The sequence below is a fragment of the Anabrus simplex genome, chromosome 1, assembly GCF_040414725.1.
Source record: "Anabrus simplex isolate iqAnaSimp1 chromosome 1, ASM4041472v1, whole genome shotgun sequence".
Lineage (NCBI taxonomy): Eukaryota > Metazoa > Arthropoda > Insecta > Orthoptera > Tettigoniidae > Anabrus > Anabrus simplex.
The window spans coordinates 1,568,583,579-1,568,606,787 of record NC_090265.1 but is presented as its reverse complement, the minus strand read 5'-3'; the positions used below and the strand labels follow the sequence as shown (position 1 = coordinate 1,568,606,787).

General features: G+C 38.5%; 1 protein-coding gene across 4 annotated transcripts in view; it reads left to right on the top strand.

The window, feature by feature from the left end:
• LOC136880908 (S-phase kinase-associated protein 2) overlaps positions 1 to 23,209 on the top strand; it is a 222,731-nt gene that overhangs the window by 162,735 nt on the left and 36,787 nt on the right. For all 4 annotated transcript variants that reach the window (XM_067153445.2, XM_067153439.2, XM_067153452.2 and 1 more), the window contains one exon: positions 22,141 to 22,321. In XM_067153445.2, coding sequence (XP_067009546.1) covers positions 22,141 to 22,321 — 181 coding nt within the window. The remainder of the gene's footprint in view (positions 1 to 22,140; positions 22,322 to 23,209) is intronic.

Below are 23,209 nucleotides of genomic sequence, written 5' to 3'. Positions count from 1 at the left end.
CTCCATATATGACGAAGTGTGTGCATACTCTCAAAGGCTTAATTTCAGACTTGGTTCACGTACAGTGTCGGGCCCACAAACTAGATAACATAACCAAGCTTGTGCCCAGCTACTTCACCAGTCTGAATATGTGGGTAAGTATGACTAAAAAAGCATTCAAAAATACCCGGAAGCGCAAGCATCGGTAATTGGAATTCCTTCGGGAGAAATACAATCACGGTGAGAAGACGGTCGAACTTTTCCTGATGCCCATATTAACCCGCTGGCAATCGTGGCTCGTTTCAGCTGTCTACAAGAATATCTCTGTCATCTGGTTGAGTACTATAAAGAGTTAGATGATATCAGTGACGTAAAATACTTCAAGGATCTAACCAGCAATGAGCAGAAGGCTATATTGTATGAAGCTACCTGTGCTAAGGAACATTGGACCTCTTTATCTCAGTTTGTAACAGTGGTAGAAGGATCACACTGTCCAACTGCCCACAAACTCACCCCTAAACTACTCGTTATAGTTGAGGATTTGATTTAGTCAGAAAGTTAGTTTTAGAAGAAGAGACAACTGTTGCCCTGAACTAGCTTTCAGGAGAAATAAAATATATTGATGAGAGAAAAATCAAGACTGGCGAGAAAATGCACAGAAAAACTGAAAAATATGATTGAACAAGATCCAGCTAGGAAAATATTTCAAGCTACTGCGGCACTATTTTATCTTCCGAATGTGCTCAGCATTGAAGTTAACTTGACTCTCATGGACAGTGTGAAGAGTGCTAGCATATCCACGGACTGTTTCTTCCAGAGCTTTGCAAAATGCTGCGAAAACACATCTGGGACAGAAGAAAAAAGAAGACCTTGTTAGTAAAGTTTTAAGAGGCTTGATAGAAGACCACAGTAAATTTTCATCCAAGTGTTTGCAAGCATTATAGTTTCCGACGTCTAATGTGGATAGTGAGAGGGGCTTCTCTGCTGACACAAGGATACTTTGAGTGTCATACAACTCTGCAGGCTGATAATGTTGAAACCATGCTTAGTTTGTTCGTTGGAGACAAGTAATTCAACATGTAAAAAATGTAGTTATGTATAAATTCATATTGCAGGGCAGATCACCCAACTTTATTTTGAAGTATCAGTGATATATATACAGTGCATTTGTATTTGTTTCTATAACATTTTGTATATTTTGTTGTTCTAAGATTTAATAGGAAACACATACATGGTATCTACTGATACTGGAAGGACTGGAATTACACTGGAATTTAATATAGATACTGGAATTATTGGAAATATACTGGAATTTTAAACCATGTACGGGAAAAAGTATAAAATATATCAGAACAAATATTATCATTCTTTATAATCTACCCTGGGTATTTGCACTCCAAAAGTCCAGGTAATAAGAACACTTTTAACTGGCCTTGATTGCGGGGATCTATGGGAGTGTTCGTGCTGGTAGCGGGGGAAGAACTGACACATTTGAGTTCAGGCAGCGGACATAGACCAGGAAGTTGATTGAAATAGTGTGGAAATCTTGCCGTGTGTTGCTCTCCCTGCTCCAAGCATGAAATGTTCCTGGGTAGGGATGGTCATAATGCAATGGCTCATCGGTGTACATACACCACACTAACTCAAATGTGTAAGAATTACGTAATATGATAAAGTAGTGAAAATAAAGTAATAGTGTAAATTTTACAAATCGAGCCCTACATTTCGACTGTGTGCTTTGAACCTTGTCGATTAACTACATAGGCCTTTTGATCTCAACATTCTAAAATTTCATTTTTACTCCAGTACGGTATGGAAATACTTGGCATCATCATCAATGTTCCACTCGAGTCGCCCGGGTGTGGTTAACAAGCCTCCTCCACTCCTTTCTGTCCTTCCACTTTTCCAGCTCCGTTACTTCCGCCACATCCAATCCAGCTTCTCCAATGTCCTTCCAAGTCTTATCCATCCACCTTCTTCTCGGTCTTCCAATTGGTCTCTTTCCCTTAACTTCTCTTTCCAATTCCCTTCTTGCTACCAATTCCTTTCCCATTCTTTCTTATATGTCTGAACCATCTAAGTCTTGCTTTCTGTATGCTCTGTACTAACGGTTCTATATTTAGCTCCTCTCTGATTTTAATATTTTGAATTCTATCTCTTCTTGTCTTTTTAATGATGTTCTTAAAAATTTCATTTCTACTGCTTGCATCTTACTATCTTGTCTTAGTATCTTTGTAAATGTGCCTCACTGTACAAGGGAAAGGGTGATAAACATAAAACAAATAATTACAGGGCAGTCAGCTTGACATGTAATTTTTGTAAGGTTCTGGGAAAGCATTATTTCTGATTATATTAGACACACCTGCAAAATTAATAACTCATTTGATAGAAGATAGTTTGGGTTTAGGAAAGGTTATTCCAGTGACGCACAACTTGAAGGATTCCAGCAAGATTTAGCATATATTTTAGATTCAGGAGGTCAAACTGTATCACTATTGATCTGTCCAAGGCTCTTGATAGGGTAGATCATTGGAGATTACTGATGAAAATCAGGGCTATTGGTTTAGACAAAAGAGTGGTTGAATGGATGGAAAATGGAAAATAGAAAATAGTCTTAGTATCAAGACTATCTTGTCTTAGTACATTTCGTATTAAGTGTTGGTGACATCAAGAAATCAGAGGGTAACACCCAAAATAATTCATATCGGATGATGCTTTCGATACAATTTCGAACATATCTCAGTGTATAGCAAAAGAGGTCAATTTTTAGGCACTCTGTAGCCTTGAATTTATTCTTGTACCATTTATTATTACACATTGTTACAAGTAAGTCACCAGTTATATGAAAACGAAAGGTTTGAACTATTTAGTTGAAGATCAGTTGAACATAAAACAGTAGCTTGCACTTGGTAATACTGCGAATAAAGGAAGCTCGTTTGAAACTGTACTGTATGCCCAGGAAAGGCGTATCAGTACACGCTATCATCTCATCAATTGCCTAACAGAAAGGAGGAAGTTGTTTCAACTGACAGCTCAGAGATATAATCTACTTATCCTGATTTCCAGTGAAATACGTATGAAAGAGATTAATTAATGCAAAGTTGTCAGGAAAACGTAGAGAAAAAGCCGTACTAGAAAAACTTCAGCTATCTTCATAAATAACAACATTAAACAATGTCTACCTTTCTTGTCCACCAGAAGAATATAATAATACATAATACTCTTGAATAACCTGCTATTGTTATGATCTAGAGCAGGGCCTCTCAAATGCCCAAAATCTCACACGTGCAAACGGAGGCGCAGAGTTCCTGTGCACAGTGCGTCGGTCCCGCTCAGCTCGGGTCAGACCAGCGCTTCGTCTCTGGGCTACTTGGCTAAGCTCGGCTCTGATTTGGAGCGCTACGGAGCAAGTGAGGAAGAGGGAGACAGGTGGGTTGAGCGAGACAGGTGCCGAGAAGGAGAGAGACAGCGCTATTGCTCCAATCGAGGAGTGGGGATCTGCACTCTGGTCAACCAAGCGAAGTTGTCTTTTGCACAGTGCATGCACCAACTGCATGCACCCTGAAAGGCCCTGATCTAGACAGGTTTCCTACAACACCAAAGAAAACAGCAACAGAATGCTCTGGAACAATAGACAATACAAATCTGTCGCATAAAATCAAAGCAAAAATATTGTCAGACTGCTTACGTGTTCTGTGATCATGTTTGTTTAATATTTGGAGTTCAGGGGTCTTGCTTACAAACTATTCAGAATAATCTTTGCTCTCATCGGAATCAGTGTCATCTGAACTCTCACCGAGGTTGATGATGAGCTAGTCTAATTCTAATTTCTCATCCATGATGTGGTCACGCTCCCAGTATTTCTGCTCAGTGCCTTTTACTTGGTCACAACATTTTGTCCATTTGTCTTGCAAATACTGTGCAAACAATATGCGGCAAAGAGCTTGAAGTCTTGTGTGTGGTGTTGTTAACAGTGGGACAAATTTTTAAATATTATTGTCTAAAACTGACGTAAAATTATTATTCCTCCATAGAGCGTTGATAAGATGAAAATATGTAGTCTTAATAGTAAGTTGTAACATCAGTCTTCATAAGGTGTAGTGCTGAGTCGTGGTATAATTGAGCAAGTGGATCTTGTTACAGACATGGTTATTAAAGTTGTTATAAAACCAAAAAGTTCTCGATCCAAAACAGGACCTGAAGTTTGAAAAAGATAAACTAAATTAGAATAAGATACTGGAAAAGGGGGTTAGAAATTAAATCTTTAGTGAATGACTCACCTCAATTGGCCTGTTGTATATTACATAGTCTACGAGAAACTAAGGGCTCGGGCTTGCTGGAAGCAAGGAACAAGGTTAAAGGAGGGGAAGAGGGGTGATGGATGGGGCAGAGTCGGGGGGGGGGGGGGGGGGGCGTTGTAGTGAAGGACAGACGAAGATCCTGAAGGCAATTTCTTCAACCCAACTTGAATTCAGTGATCATCAAGACGTATAATCAACACTCAGTAGCTGGCAGAATTCAGTGATCATCAAGACGTATAATCAACACTCAGTAGCTGGCAGAATGGTTCAGAAAAGATTTTACGCTTATAAGCAGCTCACACAATGTGCAGTGCTAATTTGGAACGGCTTTATGCTTGAAAGCAGTTCATGCAACTAGCGGACATTATGCCATGACGCGTATAATTGGTTGACGCGGTTAACATGTGGGCAGATCCTTAACAACCATATGCAAGACATAGTCATTATATGCACATTTAGTTGCAGCACGTGATAATTTTAACACTCCATTGTAGTTTCTGCTAATCAGTCACAGATGAGAGGAAAATACACTGACTGACAGAGCAAATGCAACACCAAGAAGGAGTGGTCAGAACTTTATGCCAATTGCAGGGTAGACTGACGTCACTGAGGTATGCTCATGATGTGAAATGCGCCGCTGTGCTGCGCACGTAGCGAACGATAAATGGGACACGGCGTTGGCGAATGGCCCACTTCGTACCGTGATTTCTCAGCCGACAGTCTTTGTAGAACGTGTTGTCGTGTGCCAGAGGACACGTGTATAGCTAAGAATGCCAAGCCGCCGTCAACGGAGGCATTTCCAGCAGACAGACGACTTTACGAGGGGTATGGTGATCGGGCTGAGAAGGGCAGGTTGGTCGCTTCGTCAAATCGCAGCCGATACCCATAGGGATGTGTCCACGGTGCAGCGCCTGTGGCGAAGATGGTTGGCGCAGGGACATGTGGCATGTGCGAGGGGTCCAGGCGCAGCCCGAGTGACGTCAGCACGCGAGGATCGGCGCATCCGCCGCCAAGCGGTGACAGCCCCGCACGCCACGTCAACCGCCATTCTTCAGCATGTGCAAGACACTCTGGCTGTTCTAATATCGACCAGAACAATTTCCCGTCGATTGGTTGAAGGAGGCCTGCACTCCCGGCGTCCGCTCAGAAGACCACCATTGACTCCACAGCATAGACGTGCACGCCTGGCATGGTGCCGGGCTAGAGCGACTTGGATGAGGGAATGGCGGAACGTCGTGTTCTCCGATGAGTCACGCTTCTGTTCTGTCAGTGATAGTCACCGCAGACGAGTGTGGCGTCGGCGTGGAGAAAGGTCAAATCCGGCAGTAACTGTGGAGCGCCCTACCGCTAGACAGCGCGGCATCATGGTTTGGGGCGCTATTGCGTATGATTCCACGTCACCTCTAGTGCGTATTCAAGGCACGTTAAATGCCCACCGCTACGCGCAGCATGTGCTGCGGCCGGTGGCACTCCCGTACCTTCAGGGGCTGCCCAATGCTCTGTTTCAGCAGGATAATGCCCGCCCACACACTGCTCGCATCTCCCAACAGGCTCTACGAGGTGTACAGATGCTTCCGTGGCCAGCGTACTCTCCGGATCTCTCACCAATCGAACACGTGTGGGATCTCATTGGACGCCGTTTGCAAACTCTGCCCCAGCCTCGTACGGACGACCAACTGTGGCAAATGGTTGACAGAGAATGGAGAACCATCCCTCAGGACACCATCCGCACTCTTATTGACTCTGTACCTCGACGTGTTTCTGCGTGCATCGCCGCTCGCGGTGGTCCTACATCCTACTGAGTCGATGCCGTGCGCATTGTGTAACCTGCATATCGGTTTGAAATAAACATCAATTATTCATCCGTGCCGTCTCTGTTTTTTCCCCAACTTTCATCCCTTTCGAACCACTCCTCCTTGGTGTTGCATTGTCACTGTCAGTCAGTGTATTTTTTACATTTATTTTTTGTGTGTGTTCGCCTCTAAAGGGAGGGAATTCTGGGCTGTGAAGCAAAAGCCCGACTAAATACCGCTAGTAGTTGGAAATATTCAACACAGCAGAAAAATATATTTACTAATAAGCGATATGGTAAGTGGTACTGATATTTGTTATATTATTATTATTTTTATTTATTTATTTATTTATTTATTTATTTATTTATTTATTTATTTATTTGAGTATAAATTAGCTAGGGTTTTCAGTGCCAAATGTTGATCTTTGGGGTCATCAGATCAGTCCTGCACCAGGGCAATGGCATTCCACAATGGTCAGATGAAGGTGTGCCTCACGTGATTCTTGTATATAATGTATGACTATTTATGATGCTTTGTGTAATATAAGGTGTATGTAATTAGCGTCAGCGGGGCTAAATCCCATCGGCACGGCGAACTATGTATTCCAGTGAGGGTTCGGTTCAAACCCAGGTGTTTGAGGCATGTCAGTATAATTCATTTTGTGGTATTCCGTTCTATGCTTTCCCCCACTGCCAAAGTCGTATGTTAATAATGTATGGGACATATTGAATTGTTTTGTATGTGGTAGTTTCGCGTATTTAAGTGCATAATTTTAATGAGTTGAATGTTTTTAAGACGTTGTGTCGGTGACAGTTTCGGGTACTTTATTTTCTTGTTATGGTCAACAAATATTACAAACGTTATCTCCAAGTATTCAGAGATACCTATAAATGTTGGTTCATTTTACCGTCTGATAAAGAAACTACTGTATTTTCTCGCGTATTTTACGCATCCCAATATTTGTAGCTCCACAGTGGAGAAAAAGATATGTTCACGTATTTGACGCACCCACAACTTCGAACATCCATCACGGAGCTCCATTTGCGTTTCGAAATAAAGATGTCAACTACTCAAGTAGCAGGCTTCCTATTGCGGAAGCGGGCATTCCAAATACAGGACAACTTGCTGTTATTAGCCGGCAGGAAATCCCACTGCAATAGTTGAGTATTTCGGGTACCGGTACGGGACATTCTGTGATCTCAAAATTGTTTGTCAGTCCACAGTATTCGAGTAATACTTCATCATACAAACTCGCGGTGATCAGTTACGCTGAAACATACGGGAATAGGGCAGCGGGCAGCAAGTGTTCAATGCCCAAATGAAACTTGCGCTACCGCGGCGCCAGAAGTGGTCTTCAAGCGGCCAACAAGTCTAGCAAAGCATTTCGCGGATCAGAAAGCAGCAAGTTTCCGCAAGTAGGAGGATCTGTTCAAATATATGATTTTCTTATGCAACGTTAGATAAGCCATTTCTCACGAAATGCAGTATTTTAAATAATGAGAAATAGACGCTGCACATGGAATCAGTGTCTTCGATTTGATAGTTAGCCGAGGCTTCATTAATTCTATGAAGAGAAATGGACTTCCTCTTCCACGAAGAACATCATCATGCCAAAAAATGACGAATGATTTAAACTATTTTCATCGCTATCCCCCGTATGGGAACCGCAGCTCAGACGCCAATCGGTTTCCATATGCCACAAAGTCGAACAGTCTATTTTATTTTATTTTATTTTCGGAATACTCAGGTTATTGAATGCAGCAGTTTTGAGAGATACTGTTATGCAAAACATGGCCTCCATCTAAACAATTCAGGTAAACGAAAGATAGCAAATATTGTTCTAGATTTTATTAATCTTAAGATATGTACTGTAAGACAGGCAACTCCCTTGAGTTATAATACTGACCCGGAAAACTAGTAGAAAGAGCCAGCTGTACTTCAAGCTGGCTCAGTCAACTAGAAAAAGAAACTCAGGATAGTAAGGAATTTCAAGTTACCCAATTGCAACAGTCAAGTTTTAGGGAGGAAGGGGGTCTGAGATTGCTCTTGGTAAACTGTCAATGTGTAGTAAATAAACAATTAAAATTCGGTACATTGATGGAATCTTATGAGACTGATGTGGTGATAGGAGTGGAATCGTGGTTGAAAGAAGGGGTGGGTAATAGAGAAGTATTTCCAGAAGGGTACACAGTCTATCGTAGAGACCGAGGAGATAAAAAGGGAGGGGGGGGTGTTTATTCTGGTGAAGCAAACTTACTGTTTACATGAATGGTTTACCGATGAAAGGGATGAAATATTAGGGATAAAATTAGTTTGTGATAATATGAAGGAGGTGGGAATTATGGGAACATACAGGCCTGGAAGAGAGGAAAGAGACATGGAAATCTTTGAGAAAATAATAGAATATACTCATAAAAATAATAATAATGATATGGTAATAATTGGGGGAGATCTAAATTTGCCTGAAGTTGAACGGAATGGAGCTGCAAGTGAAGCCCATGAACAGAAACTGGCAAATAAGTTAATTTGGGAGGAAGGATTTACACAAGTAGTACAAGAACTGACTCGTCTCAATAACTTACTAGATGTATTCTTGGTTAAACCATGGGAAATTGTTGATAAAACTGAGGTAATTGAAGGAATAGGAGACCATAAGGCTGTAATAATGGATGTAGGACTCGTACCAAAAAGGCTTAATAAGAGGGTTACACAAGACAAGAAATTGTACAGAAAAACTAAAGTTGATGAATTTGGGACTTACCTTAAATCACAATTCAGTTGTTGGATAAGTGAAGGGAGTAACGTGGATACACTTTGGGCTAAATTTAAAGGAATCATTTGGGAAGGAGAGAAGAGATTTGTACCTGTTAAGAAGGGTAAAATGACCTCAGACCGTGTTTATTATACAAGGGAAATAAGAAAATTAAAAAGAAAATGTAGAATAGTAAACAGGAAAATCAAAGAGGGTAGGGAAAGTAGAGAAACTAGAAAACAGCTAATGAGGGAACTGAATAGAGTGAAAAAGGAAGCAAAAGAGAATTATATGAATGGCATACTTCAAGAGGGTAATGGCCACAAAGGGAAATGGAAAAAGCTGTATTAATATATCAGGAATCAAAAAGGAAAAGGAATCCAAATTCCTACAATGGTGGGAGAAGGGGGTGACACTATTTAACAGGGGTGACACTATTTAACAGATACTGAGAAAGCAAACCTATTTAGTAGGGAATTTAGAGATTCAGTAGATGATTGTCAAGAGTTGGAAACCAAAACAGAAGATAGAGAGGGAGAGAGACAGAGGGAAACAAGAAGCTTCTCATTCACAAATAAAGATATTTTCAGAGAAATCCAACTGCTTCAGGAAGGAAAAGCAGCAGGAAGTGATCAAATTACTGGGGAGGTATTAAAGACAATGGGGTGGTACATAGTGCCTTATTTAAAATTTCTCTTTGACTATGTAATAAATAATAGTGTAATACTAAAGGAATGGAAGGAAGGTATAATAATACCAATTTATAAAGGAAAGGGTGATAAAAGGAAACCAGAGAACTACAGACCAATCAGCCTGACCAGTATAGTTTGTAAAATACTGGAGAGTTTAATATCGAAGTACATTAGAGGGATATGTGATGATAAAAATTGGTTCATGAGGAGCCAGTATGGATTTAGGAAGAAATTTTCTTGTGAGGCACAACTGGTGGGATTTCAGCAGGACATATCAGATCAATTGGATTCAGGAGGTCAGTTAGATTGCATAGCCATAGATCTTTCCAAAGCCTTTGATAGAGTGGAACATGGAATATTATTAAAGAAATTGGAGGGAATAGGATTGGACGTAAGGGTTACACATTGGATAAAAACATTTCTAAATTCAAGGGTTCAGAAAGTCAAAGTAGGAAATAATGTATCAGAGGAAGAGAAAGTTTGGAAGGGAATTGCACAGGGTAGTATAATCGGTCCGTTACTTTTCTTAATATACGCAAATGATTTAGGGAACAATATAACATCAAAAATAAGATTGTATGCAGATGACATAATTGTTTATAGGGAAATAAACAACATTGAGGATTGTTCAGAATTACAAAGGGACCTTGAAGGTATCCAACAATGGGTTGAAGAAAATAATATGAAGGTTAATGGAGGCAAATCAACTGTTACAACTTTTACAAACAGGAGCTTTAAAACTGAATTTGAATATACTTTGGATGAGGTAGTTATCCCAAAAGATGGCAAGTGCAAATACTTAGGTGTGAGATTTGAAAGTAATTTGCACTGGAAGGGTCATATTGATGACATTGTTGGGAAAGCATACAGATCGTTACATGTCATAATGAGGCTACTTAAAGGATGCAACAAGGAATTAAAAGAAAAAAGTTACTTGAGTATGGTTCGTCCATTATTGGAATATGCAAACAGTGTTTGGGATCCTCACCAAGAATATATAATAAAAGAAATAGATAGTGTGCAGAGGAAAGCAGCAAGATTTGTAACAGGGGATTTCAGGAGAAAGAGTAGTGTATCAGAAATGTTAAAGGAACTTGGGTGGGAAACTTTAAGTAAGAGAAGGGAGAAAACTAGACTTATAGGATTATATAGAGCCTATACAGGAGAAGCAGCATGGGGAGATATCCGTGAGAGGCTTCAGTTGGAAAATAATTATATCGGCAGGACTGACCACAAATATAAAATTAGAAGGAATTTTAGCAGAAGCGATTGGGGTAAATTTTCATTCATTGGGAAGGGTGTGAAGGAGTGGAACATTTTACCAGGGGTAGTGTTTGATCCTTTTCCAAAATCTGTACAGATATTCAAGAAGAGAATAAACAGCAACGGAGAAAATAAATGAAGTGTTAGAGGGCATTCGACCAGTGCAGGTTATTGTAAATAAAAAAAAAATGTATGTGAATAAATTCCATCCCCTGGTCTAAGGAGTTTGGACAGCCAAAGTAGGGGACTGCCTGTAGGGGTGAAGTACAGTGGGGACTTTGAGGGCCCTGGGACCGCTATGGTAGCTGTGAAGGCCCTTCAGGAACTCTGAAAAATGGTGGCAAAAGGGGCTCTGGTTAAGACGCAGCAGGTCATTATGCTACTTAGGTTCCAGAATGGGTAAAAAAAAAAAAAAGTAAATAAGTAAATGCAATGTAAATATTAATCTTATGCCAGTTGTACAGTATCATTTGAAGTAATTCCACATACTGTATATCAGTTGACTGTACAGGAGATATTATAAGTAGAATTTTGTAAACAATATAAATTTATTAAGGATGAGCTGTGTGTTTAATAGAAAACATTGTTAGCATAAATTATATAATATTGTATTATAGAAAAATTTTCTTCTCTTGTTAATTTAATATTTAGTGCTTGACAATGTATTTTAGTGTACCATTTGCCACCGAGGTAGACACCTCATTTGCAAATAAAGAGATTTTGAGTGATTTTGATAAGAAATGAATATACAGTATTATCGTGTGCGCTACCGGAATCAATAAACAGCGATGTACTGCAATGCTTGCTGTAACAGTTGATGGCAGAAAGCTTGCACTTTACATAGTTCTAAAACAAAAAACAATGCCTAAAGCAAAATTTCTGCGAGTGATCCACGTTCGTATTCAAGAAGGGTGGATGGACACGTCACTCGTACAAGATTGTTTACGAACGGTTTGGGGTAATGTAGCCCGGCCCTTCTCGTGTTGGACAGGATTTTTTTGGCAGTATGTCATTGTTATGGCATTACATGAATTGTACTTTTCTTAGTTCATGTTTATTTCAGGTCTTATTGTCAGCTCGTAATGGGAAGAAGGTTTTCCAGTGTCGGTACTTCGATCCCACATGTCTAACTTACGTATTTGACTTTTCAGAAAAATCTCCTGCCGGAATTTTACGCCAAATGACGATAACCGCAAACGAGTTGAACCAATTGTTTTTATATTATATTTGATGTATCTTTTAAATTTACTGTAAATGGATTGTAAATATCTGAATTCCTTGAATAATGTAAGCATCCGAAGTTTCCGCCTGCATTTTTCGTAAAAAAAGTGCGTTAATTACGCGAGAAAATACGGTATTAAGGTATGCATTTTGTTGCGTGTGTCGCTGTGACATAAATATTATTATTCGCTTAAGTGTCTTAAATGAGAATGATTAGGTACATTTTCTTGTAACCTTTTTTATGTTTTGTTAGTTTAAGATTATAAATTTAATGGTCAATTCGCATTGTAACTGTAGGTAGATATGTATGCCTTTTTATCTTGACCTTTTTTCACCTAAACCGTGGTGGAATATATGTGATGAAATCCAAAAATTAAAATCTTCCTATTTTTTTCTTCTAAAAGTTGGCAGGTATGCACACCTATCTCACATCACGACATCGGTTTGTTACTAACATTTGCATTATTATTATTATCGTTATTATTGGTTTCAGTTGTCCACTGACTTCCTTACGTGATTTACCTAGTAATTAAATCATATCAAACCATCACACGGTAACTTCCTCATAATTACAAGGTAATTAAATGATCACATGATAATTAACTCACAATTAATTTATAATTAAACTGTCACATGGTAATTACTCATCATTAAATAGTAATTCAATTGTCACATGGTAATAAACTCATAGTTAAACCATAATTCAACTGTCACATGGTAATCAACTCATAATTATTCACATGCTAATTAACTTGTAATTACACCATAATTAAATTGTCACGTAGCAATTAATTCATAATTAAATATTCATATGCTAATTAACTCATAATTATACCATAATGAAATTGTCACACAATAATTAAATTGTAAATAAACTGATCAAAATAACCCAACTTAAATTGAGAGAATCCCTAGCTAAATATTTCAATGGAGGGATTGGGTATCAGGCCTGTAGGCATCTCTTGATATTCTGGAACTCCTCACGTAGCTTATATTACAATACTTACTATTCATGCAATTATCAATACTGGATTAACTACCACCTATCTTAAATTATCAATCCCTGAATTTACGAAACTAATGGTCTTATGATGCATTAACTGACTACGGTTTTCCCCAAAATTAAGCAAATAAATGAATCTTCTTCCACATACAAATCTCTCAGAATCAGAAATTTCCCCTATTTACGATTAAAATCACTCTGACCTGTTACTAATTAAAATAAAATAAAAAACTATGTGCTCATCTTTGGCACCTTTACATTCAAATAAGATTACATCCTTAACATTATAGTGTCAGCTTATGACAAATAATTCCTGCCCCTTCTAGCCATGTCATTTAATTAGATTAAGTACTCATCTCTATTATCATCTGATGACATCTTGTCAGCTGGGGTGGTCCATAACGGGGTTTAGTGCTGATCCATCATCACCAAAGCGATCACTGGTAGTTCCATTTCACCAAGCCGGAAGTCCATGGTCCTCGATTGATGATGTCACTTGCAGTTTCCTAGGCACAGAACACACCACTATTTTATTTCCACAATACGTTCGATTGCGTTCAGCGCAGGTGTCCGCCCACGATTTCGGATTAGTACCTTGTAGTCCGCGGTTCAATATCGAATTCTTATTCCTCTCAGCCACTGTTGATTTATTACTACCGACACGGTCGTGGTGTAGTAATAATAATAATAATAATAATAATATTAATAATAATAATTTTACAAGTCAAACTGAGTGTTCGTGACTCAACACAGTTTAAATGTTTAATTACTAGCGTCACGTATGTCAGCTCAATGTAGTGTTCACATGAATTATTCTCCTGCGTTTGAATTTTAGGTTTCAAATCAGTAAACAAAGAAGTACTACGAGCTCAGCTAAACATAGCTTTGTTTTTCGTGAGCTGAGAGTCCTGAATGATAAGCTGCATGCACCCTTGGCAGTGCTTTTTACAAGAAGGCAGTTTCCCCCACTTAAAATCTGCATATGGCCTATCCATGGCCCACTAGAGGTCAAATAGTGCGACCATTATTCACCTGATGTGATTGAGACACATCCGTGTGATTTTTTTCGTAGGATCTCCTGCGATTCAAGTTTTTCCTGTTTCCCCCTCTACTTTGGGATAACTCCCGCATCAATGAGGTGTCTTGACACTAACCAGATGGCCCGTGGTGATTTTCGACGCTGATATAACAAAGTATTCTTTCTCCATCCATAAGTTATCAACCAAGAGGACATTATACACTCTTTATCTCTTCTAAATCGAAACGCGACTCCAGAATTCAGATTTTATTAATTTCCACATCGTAGACAATCAAGTTGGCCAAGCTGATTTGAAGATGGCTCCCTTATTTTGCTTCGTAAAAGTTTGCCTCCCCTCACTTTCTTGAACGTGAGGTAGGGATGACTTCTCAAGTTATGTCACGGTGAACCACCGATTGCAGCCCCACCCATGACTTCATGGGCTTCACTCTTCTGTGGGCTCACCGCTGGACAATGAAAGATGTTGCGCAATAGATCGCAAATAATGAAATTCTATAGAATAAATTTTAAAAACTTATTTCATCTGTCTTAATGATATTCATTTCGAGATTTCTTTCCTCAAATAGCATCGCGTCTGCAACTTAAATGACCAATCTTAATCAAAGGACCTTGTATCATGCCCCTGTCGGGTGCAGTACACTTACTGGTGACATGGTGAATTTGAAGGCCTTCGAATTTTCTAAGATGTTGAACATTACATGATTTTAAGGCATCCACAAAATAACTGCTGGATTTTTGAGAATTGGTCTGTGTCAACAGGCAGAATGATCTGTAGGGAATAAATAGCTGGTGGTAACACAGAAGTGCAATGTTCTACCAGAACTTAATAATCTCAACACTGAAGAAAACAGATGATGGTATGGTTCTGCCTTGTCAATATTAATAAAAAGCTATTTAATACATATCATTTATCTTACACATTTCAAGAACACCATTGCATTTTCTCTTCATCAGCGGCAGAATGTTCACAAAATATTCTACAGACTTACATGCTACCACATACATTGCTGTGCAAAACTTAAGGACAAGATGGTTAAAGCAACATATCAACTGCTTGGTGGAAATTAATGAAAGTGCGGTAACATGTTGCCAAAGGTCTCCCACATATGCATAGAAACCTGGCGTGAGGTCTGGTGACTATAGCACCAAATGGGTCTGGCCCCACAAAACGAGCAGGTGAAAGAGCGGGACAAGACAGTGTGAGTCAATCAGCGAGCATTACTGTGCACTGTGGTGGTGTTATTCATTACAACATGGCCCGGAGACAACATTTTGGATGACTTCACACGGGGAAGAATCGTTGAGAAACTGGAAGGACGAAGTGTGACAAGTGTACCCCAGGTGTTTGGTGTTGCTCATTGCATTGTTTCACGGGCATGGAAAGCATTCCAAACCAGAGACACTGCTGCCCAAAGGAGAGGAGGGGTCGACCACTGTCAACTACAGCAGCAGATGACTGCTGCATTGTGCAACATGCAAGAAGATACTTGTGGCCAACAGTGGGTACAATTGCAACCACATTTAACAGGACTGCACAGCACTCAATCTCGCGTTCCACAGTGGCACAGCAACTGCACGGGGGTGGTCTGTTTGCCAGATGACTATTATGTTGTGTTCCGTTGACACCCGCACATCAACGGCACTGTTTGCGATGGTGCAAGAGCAGTCTGGACGGACGAGGACTGGGGTCACATGCTCTTCTCAGATGAGAGCAGATTCAGACTGAGTAGTGATTCTAGACGCACCCTCACCTGGTGAGAGTTAGGAACACGTAATACACCCATTAACATTGTCGAACATGATCATTTTGGTGTTCCAAGTGTTATGGTGTGAAGAGGCAAAATGTTGCATGGGTGTACCGACCTCCACATCTTTGAATGGGGTACATTCACCGGTCAGTGTTATTGTTCCAGTTTACTCCTTCCCCATGTGCTTCTTTTCAGGGGTGCATTCGGCCCTGAATTCATTTTTATGGATGACAATGCACAACTGCATCAAACAGCGCAGGTGGAGGAGCTCTTGTAACAAGAAGATATTCGGTGGATGGACTGGCCTGACCATTCCCCCAACTTAAATCCTGTTGAGCACATGTGGGACATATTGGGCGGACGTATTTTAGCACGTCCACATGCACCAACGACCATCCAGCAGTTGTCAACTGCGCTGATGGAGGAATGAGACGCCCTACCACAAGAACTCCTTACGAATCTTGTAGCCAGCATGGGTAAACATTGCAGAGCATGCATCGCTGTTCGTGGTGATCGCTCGCCCAGAACCATGTCCCTCCTTTTGTGATGTCCAGGGGTCCATCGTGAGTCGTAGCGACTATCGTGTAATTTATTGTCTTTTATAAAAAGTGTAATTTCTGTTTGTTTCATCACATATTCCTTTCAGTTGCCTACCGTGCCATACTGTAGCAGTTCTTCCTATGTGTGGTTCAAGTTTCATCTATCTGTGTTACTTGGCAGTGACACAACATGAGAAAGTTACTTTCATCTTTAAGTTTTGCACAGTAGTGTAATATCAAATATCATACAAATAAAAATACTAAACTGTTTAATTCATAATCTAACAATTTACATCATTTTCATTAATGGGATTACAACTTTAACTCTTTCCCGTGCAGCGAGCATAGCCGTAGTAAGGTTTGACAATTCGCTAAAAATCGAGAACGAGCTATGCACACATTCTGCCGACTACATTGCGTTTCCTCATGTGTTACAAGAGTATTTCAACAGATGGCAGTATTGTCTAAGTCGGAGAATATACAATATAATTGATGAGCGTGCATTAGTAGGTGTTGTCACTCAATGTGCTCTAAAACATGGCATTTCGCGGCAAGCAACTCCTTGATAGAAGTTTTATTTTTGATATTTTATGTAATTGTAATCCCTCACATCTAAATTAAAAAACAAAACAAAAACAGAAAACTTTACCAGTATGTAGATATTCTTACGTATCATTTGTGAATAAAATTACAATTACATGCCTTCAATATCATCTTCACTAACATCTTCCGAGCCAGTATTGTCACATAAAAATGTATAAATAAAATTTCATGAGAGCTCCCATTTTCGTTATTACTATTATTATTACAGTTATTTTATATCATTTTCATTATTGTTGTGTTTTGTATTTCCAATGCACTTTTTACATGAACATTGTAGGGACAATATAACAGTATTTCAGTAAACTGTGCTTGCTTAACCCATTCCAGTCTGGGTCTTAATATCCCTAACAAACGTTCTGGACTGGACATTTTTAAGGATCTTTAAAACATTATATCTCTGTACCTGTAGTAGATATTGGCATGATTCTTTTTTCTTTGTGCTTGTTTGAAAATCTAATTTTCAAAAGCTCTCTTTATATCATGTCAACTATCACTTGAGATTTTAAAATTGTTTATATATTATACCATGTTTTGCGAATGGAAAAAAGTCCGACGGATAACTAAGCAAGTGCAGTTTTCTGAAATACAGTTATATTTACCCTAATTCGCTAATATAAAATGTGCATTGCAATTACAAAACGACAACAATAATGAGTACAATATAAAAACAATTTTTCAATAATAACAATAGTAATAATTACAATAACGAAAATGGGAGCTGTTAAAATTTTTTATTTTAATTGATAAATTTTGTTAAAACTTACTCAAATGTAAAATTATTGTTCCATTTACCACAAAATACTTCTGAGAAAGAGAAAATAAGTCTTCTAAACAGACAACTTTACGAATATGTAGACTATCTTACGTATTCACGCAAATATGAAATATGCGGGAACATGCGCTAGGCCGTAAAACGATCACCAATCATAATGAAATGCAAGAAGTTGTTTCGAATTCATATGTCAATAATATGTTCATTTGCGCATAAACTTATAATATATTATGAAATATTGAAAATATCACTTTTGTCAAGCACATGTTCGCCGCGAGAAACCATGTCTTAGAGCTCACTGAGTGACAACATCTACTGATGCATGCAGTTCAAAAATATCGTAAATCCTCTAACTTTGACATATAATACTGCCATCTGCTTAAATACTCTCGTAACTAATACATGAAGAAACACGATGTAACCACCAGAATGCGTGCATAGCTCGTTCTCGATTTTTAGCGAATTGTCAAACCTTACAACGGGCTATGCCCGCAGCGCGTCCTGAACGTAATTTCGGCCGCTGATAGCTCGCAGTTAGACCGGAAAGAGTTAATAATCCGTCAGACTTTTCATTTGCAAAATATGGTATAATATGTCAACAATTTTGAAATATCCAGTGATAGCTGACTTGAAACAAAACATTTTTAAAAACTAGATGCTCAAACAAGCACAAACGAAAAAGAATCGTGTAATATCTCCTACAGGTACAGAGACAGAATATTTTTCAAATCCGTAGAAATGCCCAGTCCAGAACGTTTGTTAGTGATATTCAGGCCCAGAGTGGAATGGGTTAAAAACCTCAATTGTCAGTTGTAAATCAAATCTTTAAAATTGTTTAAAATTCTTAAAATATTCTATATATTCTATAACATGTGTTTAAAATAAAATTAAAGAAACTTAAGACTCAAATTTCTAATACAGCTCCGTTTATATTCCTTGTGTGGTGAATAACATCTTAAATTGCTAAACGACTTGCAAGCCAAGTTGTGACCAAACCTTCCACTGCACTATAAACAAATATAAAAATCAAATCAGATTCACAAGATTAAATGAAGAGAGTAGCTAAAAATTAAAAATGGAATTATAACAAATAAACTTACTGTGTGGCTGCTTTTTTACTTATCATACCATAACCAGTAGATACCTAACAATGATATGTAATTCAACACAAATGCAGTCTTGCTTTCCTGTTTTGGTGGGGAAGGGAAAAGAAGGCACAGAATTGCCAGAATTGGCACAGTGACTGTGTTGTGGACTTTGTGAAAACATCTGATTGAATTTTTTTTATGTGAACTAGATGAAAAATGTCTTTTTCTTGTACAGTGGAACTTGGATAAATCGAATCTCAAAGGAATTAAACAAAAAAGTTACAAAAATAACTCCAACATTAGGTTTTACATAAGAAACTTCATCTTAGACATTATTGGTGTATACATACATATTTTACAATCTACTTGATCTGTTTATAGATACAGGGCATTATTTAGTCAATAGACATTAGGTAGGTACTGAAAATATCATTTGTGTTAGTCTTAATGCCATTAGAAATCGTATTTGCTCTTTGTTAAAAAAAAATCTGAGACCATAGCTTGCTTTCTTGTTTTAATCTCTCACTCATGATGTATGAATCTATATGATTTAGTGACTGAAAAATATAATCACTTACATTCATACCTGCCACATTTCCCGATTTAGGCAGGAGACTCCCTATTTGTCATTTTTTCCTGCTTCCCGATTCTATTATTTCTCCCGATTTTAGGTTTTTTTAAAAAAATTATTATTATTATTTTTTATTATATGAACTTCAAACATTTGTTTTCAGATCCCTCTATTTAAACTTTGTATGCCAGTGGCCGGAAGTCCTTCGCTTTCAAATGAAATATCGTTGTTTATTAATACGAGAAATTCGCGCGAATGTGCGATGTTTATTGAAACCTGTATATCGCAACGAGTAAGATAGCGACTAGTGAATTTTCTAGAGATTTTAGGAGCCATTTGGAGACAATTCTGGTGAATTTTAATTTATTACTTGATAAAAATTTGCATTGCACTTCGCATAATTGTGCAGGCGCATGATGCAATATATTAACCTATGCTTTTGCTAAGTTATGGCATCTAAGTGCATGACTGATTCACACATGTAGAACATGTTCACATTATTTTCTGAAGGCTTATAAGAGACCAATCATCCCACTCCCATACTTCCTGTGAGGGAATAGAGATATGTAATTTTTAGCCTTGTAGCATATAGCGACAGTTGGGTTTTGAGATGATACGTGTTATATACCGTGGTACTCCTGTATTGCACAAGGCAAGTAGAATAAGCAGTTTTGACCAATTGTATCTCCTGATTTCTCCTGGTTTTTCATGATTTTCATATCAGAATCTCCTGATTTTGGGTTTTGTAAAGTTGGCAGGTATGCTTATTGTTTTGATTTTCAAAAAATTAATCTGAGTTGGACGTAATTGGATGCCTCAGCCACACTCGAGATCTGTTGTTCCTGGTCCTCTAAATAATTGACATCCTCATCTCCGGATGCACCGTCTGAAGCTTGGTGGGATTACACACAGTGACATCATCAACATTGACAAATTTTTCATAGGAGATGGGAGCAGACATGATTTCCTCCCAACCGTCAACTGAAGGTACGGCTTCATCCATAGTCTCATCGGCACCGTCATAGTCTTTTATCAAGAAACCAGTTTTCTTGAAACAGTTCTTGATTGTTTCAGCTGTCATCTAATCTCATGCTTGCTTACATATTCTTGAGGTGTGGAGAATGTAAAATTTAATTTTAAGAGCGTTACGGACCTCTGTGAGAATATACTCGACCAACAGTTACCTGTAGAAGTGTTTCAGATTTTCATTATTATACCCTGGTTCCATGGGCTGAACAACAGATGTCATATTAGGCAGGAAATAAATCGCCCTCACGTTTTCCAAAGTGCTGTTGTGAGCAGTGTAGTTGTCAATAAAGAGAGCAATCTTCCATTTTTCTTTGCATTACTTTTCATCTAATTTTAACAGCCACTTCTTGAAAATGTTGCTTGTCATCCAAGCTCTTCAGCTGGATGCATACTGAACTTTTATTTTTTAATTTTTTTTTGAAACATTGAGGATTAGCAGATTTCCCAGTCATTAATAAAGGCAGTTTTTCCGACCCATCCATGTTTGCTCCAACCAGTAGTGTAACTCTTTCTTTAATAAGCTTTCCTCCATGGCATTTTTCGCCTTTAAATGCTAGGGTTTTGTGTGACATGCACTTGAAGGAAAGACTTGTCTCATCAACATTGAAAATGTTTTTAGGCTCCATGTCCTCAATCACCTCTTCTAGGTTTTTCTTCCATTGTTCAGCTTCACACTGGTCAACAGCCGCGTTCTCACCATTCACAGATTTAAAAGAAATTTTGTTCCTTTCCTTGAAACTATCCAGTCACTCCTGTGTTGCCTTTGAAATCATGTTTCCTCAATTCAAAGGCAAACTGTTCAGCCTTTCGTCGAAAAATAGTGCCACTGTTCGGAATTTTGTCTTGCGCCTGCTTGAACCATGTCAAAACACAGTTGTCTATATCTGGGTTGTCCTGTTCTCTTGTCCTTTTCTGGCCTTCCCACTAACAGTTCCACTGCTCAAAATTTTGTCTTTATTTTTCAAATAAGTGGATAGCGTGTTAGGTGGGATTCCAAACTCCTTAGCAATTTCTGATTTCTTCTTTAGACCCTTTTTCACTTCTCTAATCACTGCTATCTTTGTGGCTAAAGTTAATGATTTGTACATCTTAGGTTTTAATAATAATAATGTTATTTGTTTTACGTCCCACTAACTACTCTTTTACGGTTTTCGGAGACGCCGAGGTGCCGGAATTTAGTCCCGCAGGAGTTCTTTTACGTGCCAGTAAATCATCTTAGGTTTTGACGAGGACATTGTCACACATTCCACACTCAACAAAAGATTAAGCAGAAATGCTCAAATTATGCAGTCTCTCGTAACAACATCGTAATCACTAAGCAAATTCAACCGCTTGACTCTGTGATGCAACAGTCAGTTCAAAACAGGGGTGAAGGGGTGTTGGGGAGGGGTGGGATGGGTAGGAGGAGGGGACACTGACCTCACAGGCAGCCCAGAGGGGTAAGGAGATGGAACTTCCCCGCCTTCAGCCCATTTCAACACAGTCTAGGCTGTTGTTGAGAAAACATGAGTTGTGAAATATAACACTGTAAAAAAACACTGGGGTAAAAAAATTTCAAGTAAACCAAAACAAAACTTGAATTACCTGTGATTTTTAAATATTGTTTACATACAAAGTCCTAGGGACCAAGCAAAATATTTGAATTAAAGAAAATTTCAAATTATAGAAGTTTGAATTATCCAAGTTCAACTGTATATTGATTCAGTTTATCAGTTGATAGATCACAGATAAATGCTTTATTTTTCAGATCTTGCCACATTATTATGCACTTGTGAATCTTTGCATAAATTAAGTTTAGAGCATTGTGAACTGAATGATAAGTGCTGTTCTGCTATTGCCAAGAATAGAAGTTTGGAAGTGCTCAACTTATCTGGTTGTGAAGGCCTGACAAAGGATGGTCTCAAAAGCATATTAACTGGCTGCCGAAGGTAAGTTGTGACCGTTACAGTTGAATTTTGTTCAGAGTATGCGGTATAATTTGATATTGAAGATGGACTGATAGAATGAAGCCATGTATGTGAATATTAATGAAGACAAAAGAGAAATTAGACTAGAACATGGAGTTTTTCTTTCACTGTAAGTTTATCTTTCTCTTTGGTCTTCCCAACTCTTGACTATGGCCTGTCACTGAATTAAAACTGAGAAGTTACATGTGTCTGAACGGGAGGGGAAAATTTAAAGAAAGTAAGAGTTGTTGGTGTTCAACTTGCTTTGAATTCTCGCTATCCTTACTTTCATCCCTTTAATTACTTCTTATATCATTCAGATTATTGCACATGTTGATGCTAATGACCTGTGAATATGTTGCAGCTATATCACTTTTCTTACTTCTGAAGCAAGTTCCTTAGATTGACAGAAGTGTTCATAATGTTCTAAACAAGTTCCTGCACGTAATGTAGCATTTGGAATTTTGACACAGTTCTACACCATTGTGTTTCGTTTTACACTATTTATGTTACTTCATCCTTGCTTCATGTTTGTGTTGGGGTTAAGGTTAACCCTTTCCGCTCGAATTATTTGTACGTCCTGATTTCTCCCAACTCGCATTTATTTCTGTCAGCATTCTTCATAATTTAAAACCTGGTGTTAAGTACTGGTTGTAACAATATATACAGGAGGAAACTACAAAATTAATGAATTATGGTATTTACATGACACAAAATCATGTTTCTCACTTTCTTAACGGTATGTCTTGAGTGTGTGTGGAAGCGTTCAAAGCAAATGCTTGGATGGAGCCCTGCTTGCTTATCCAACCAGTCTGCATTAAAATAATCCTTCATTTCTGCCTTACTCTTCATCCGCATGTTAATAATTGT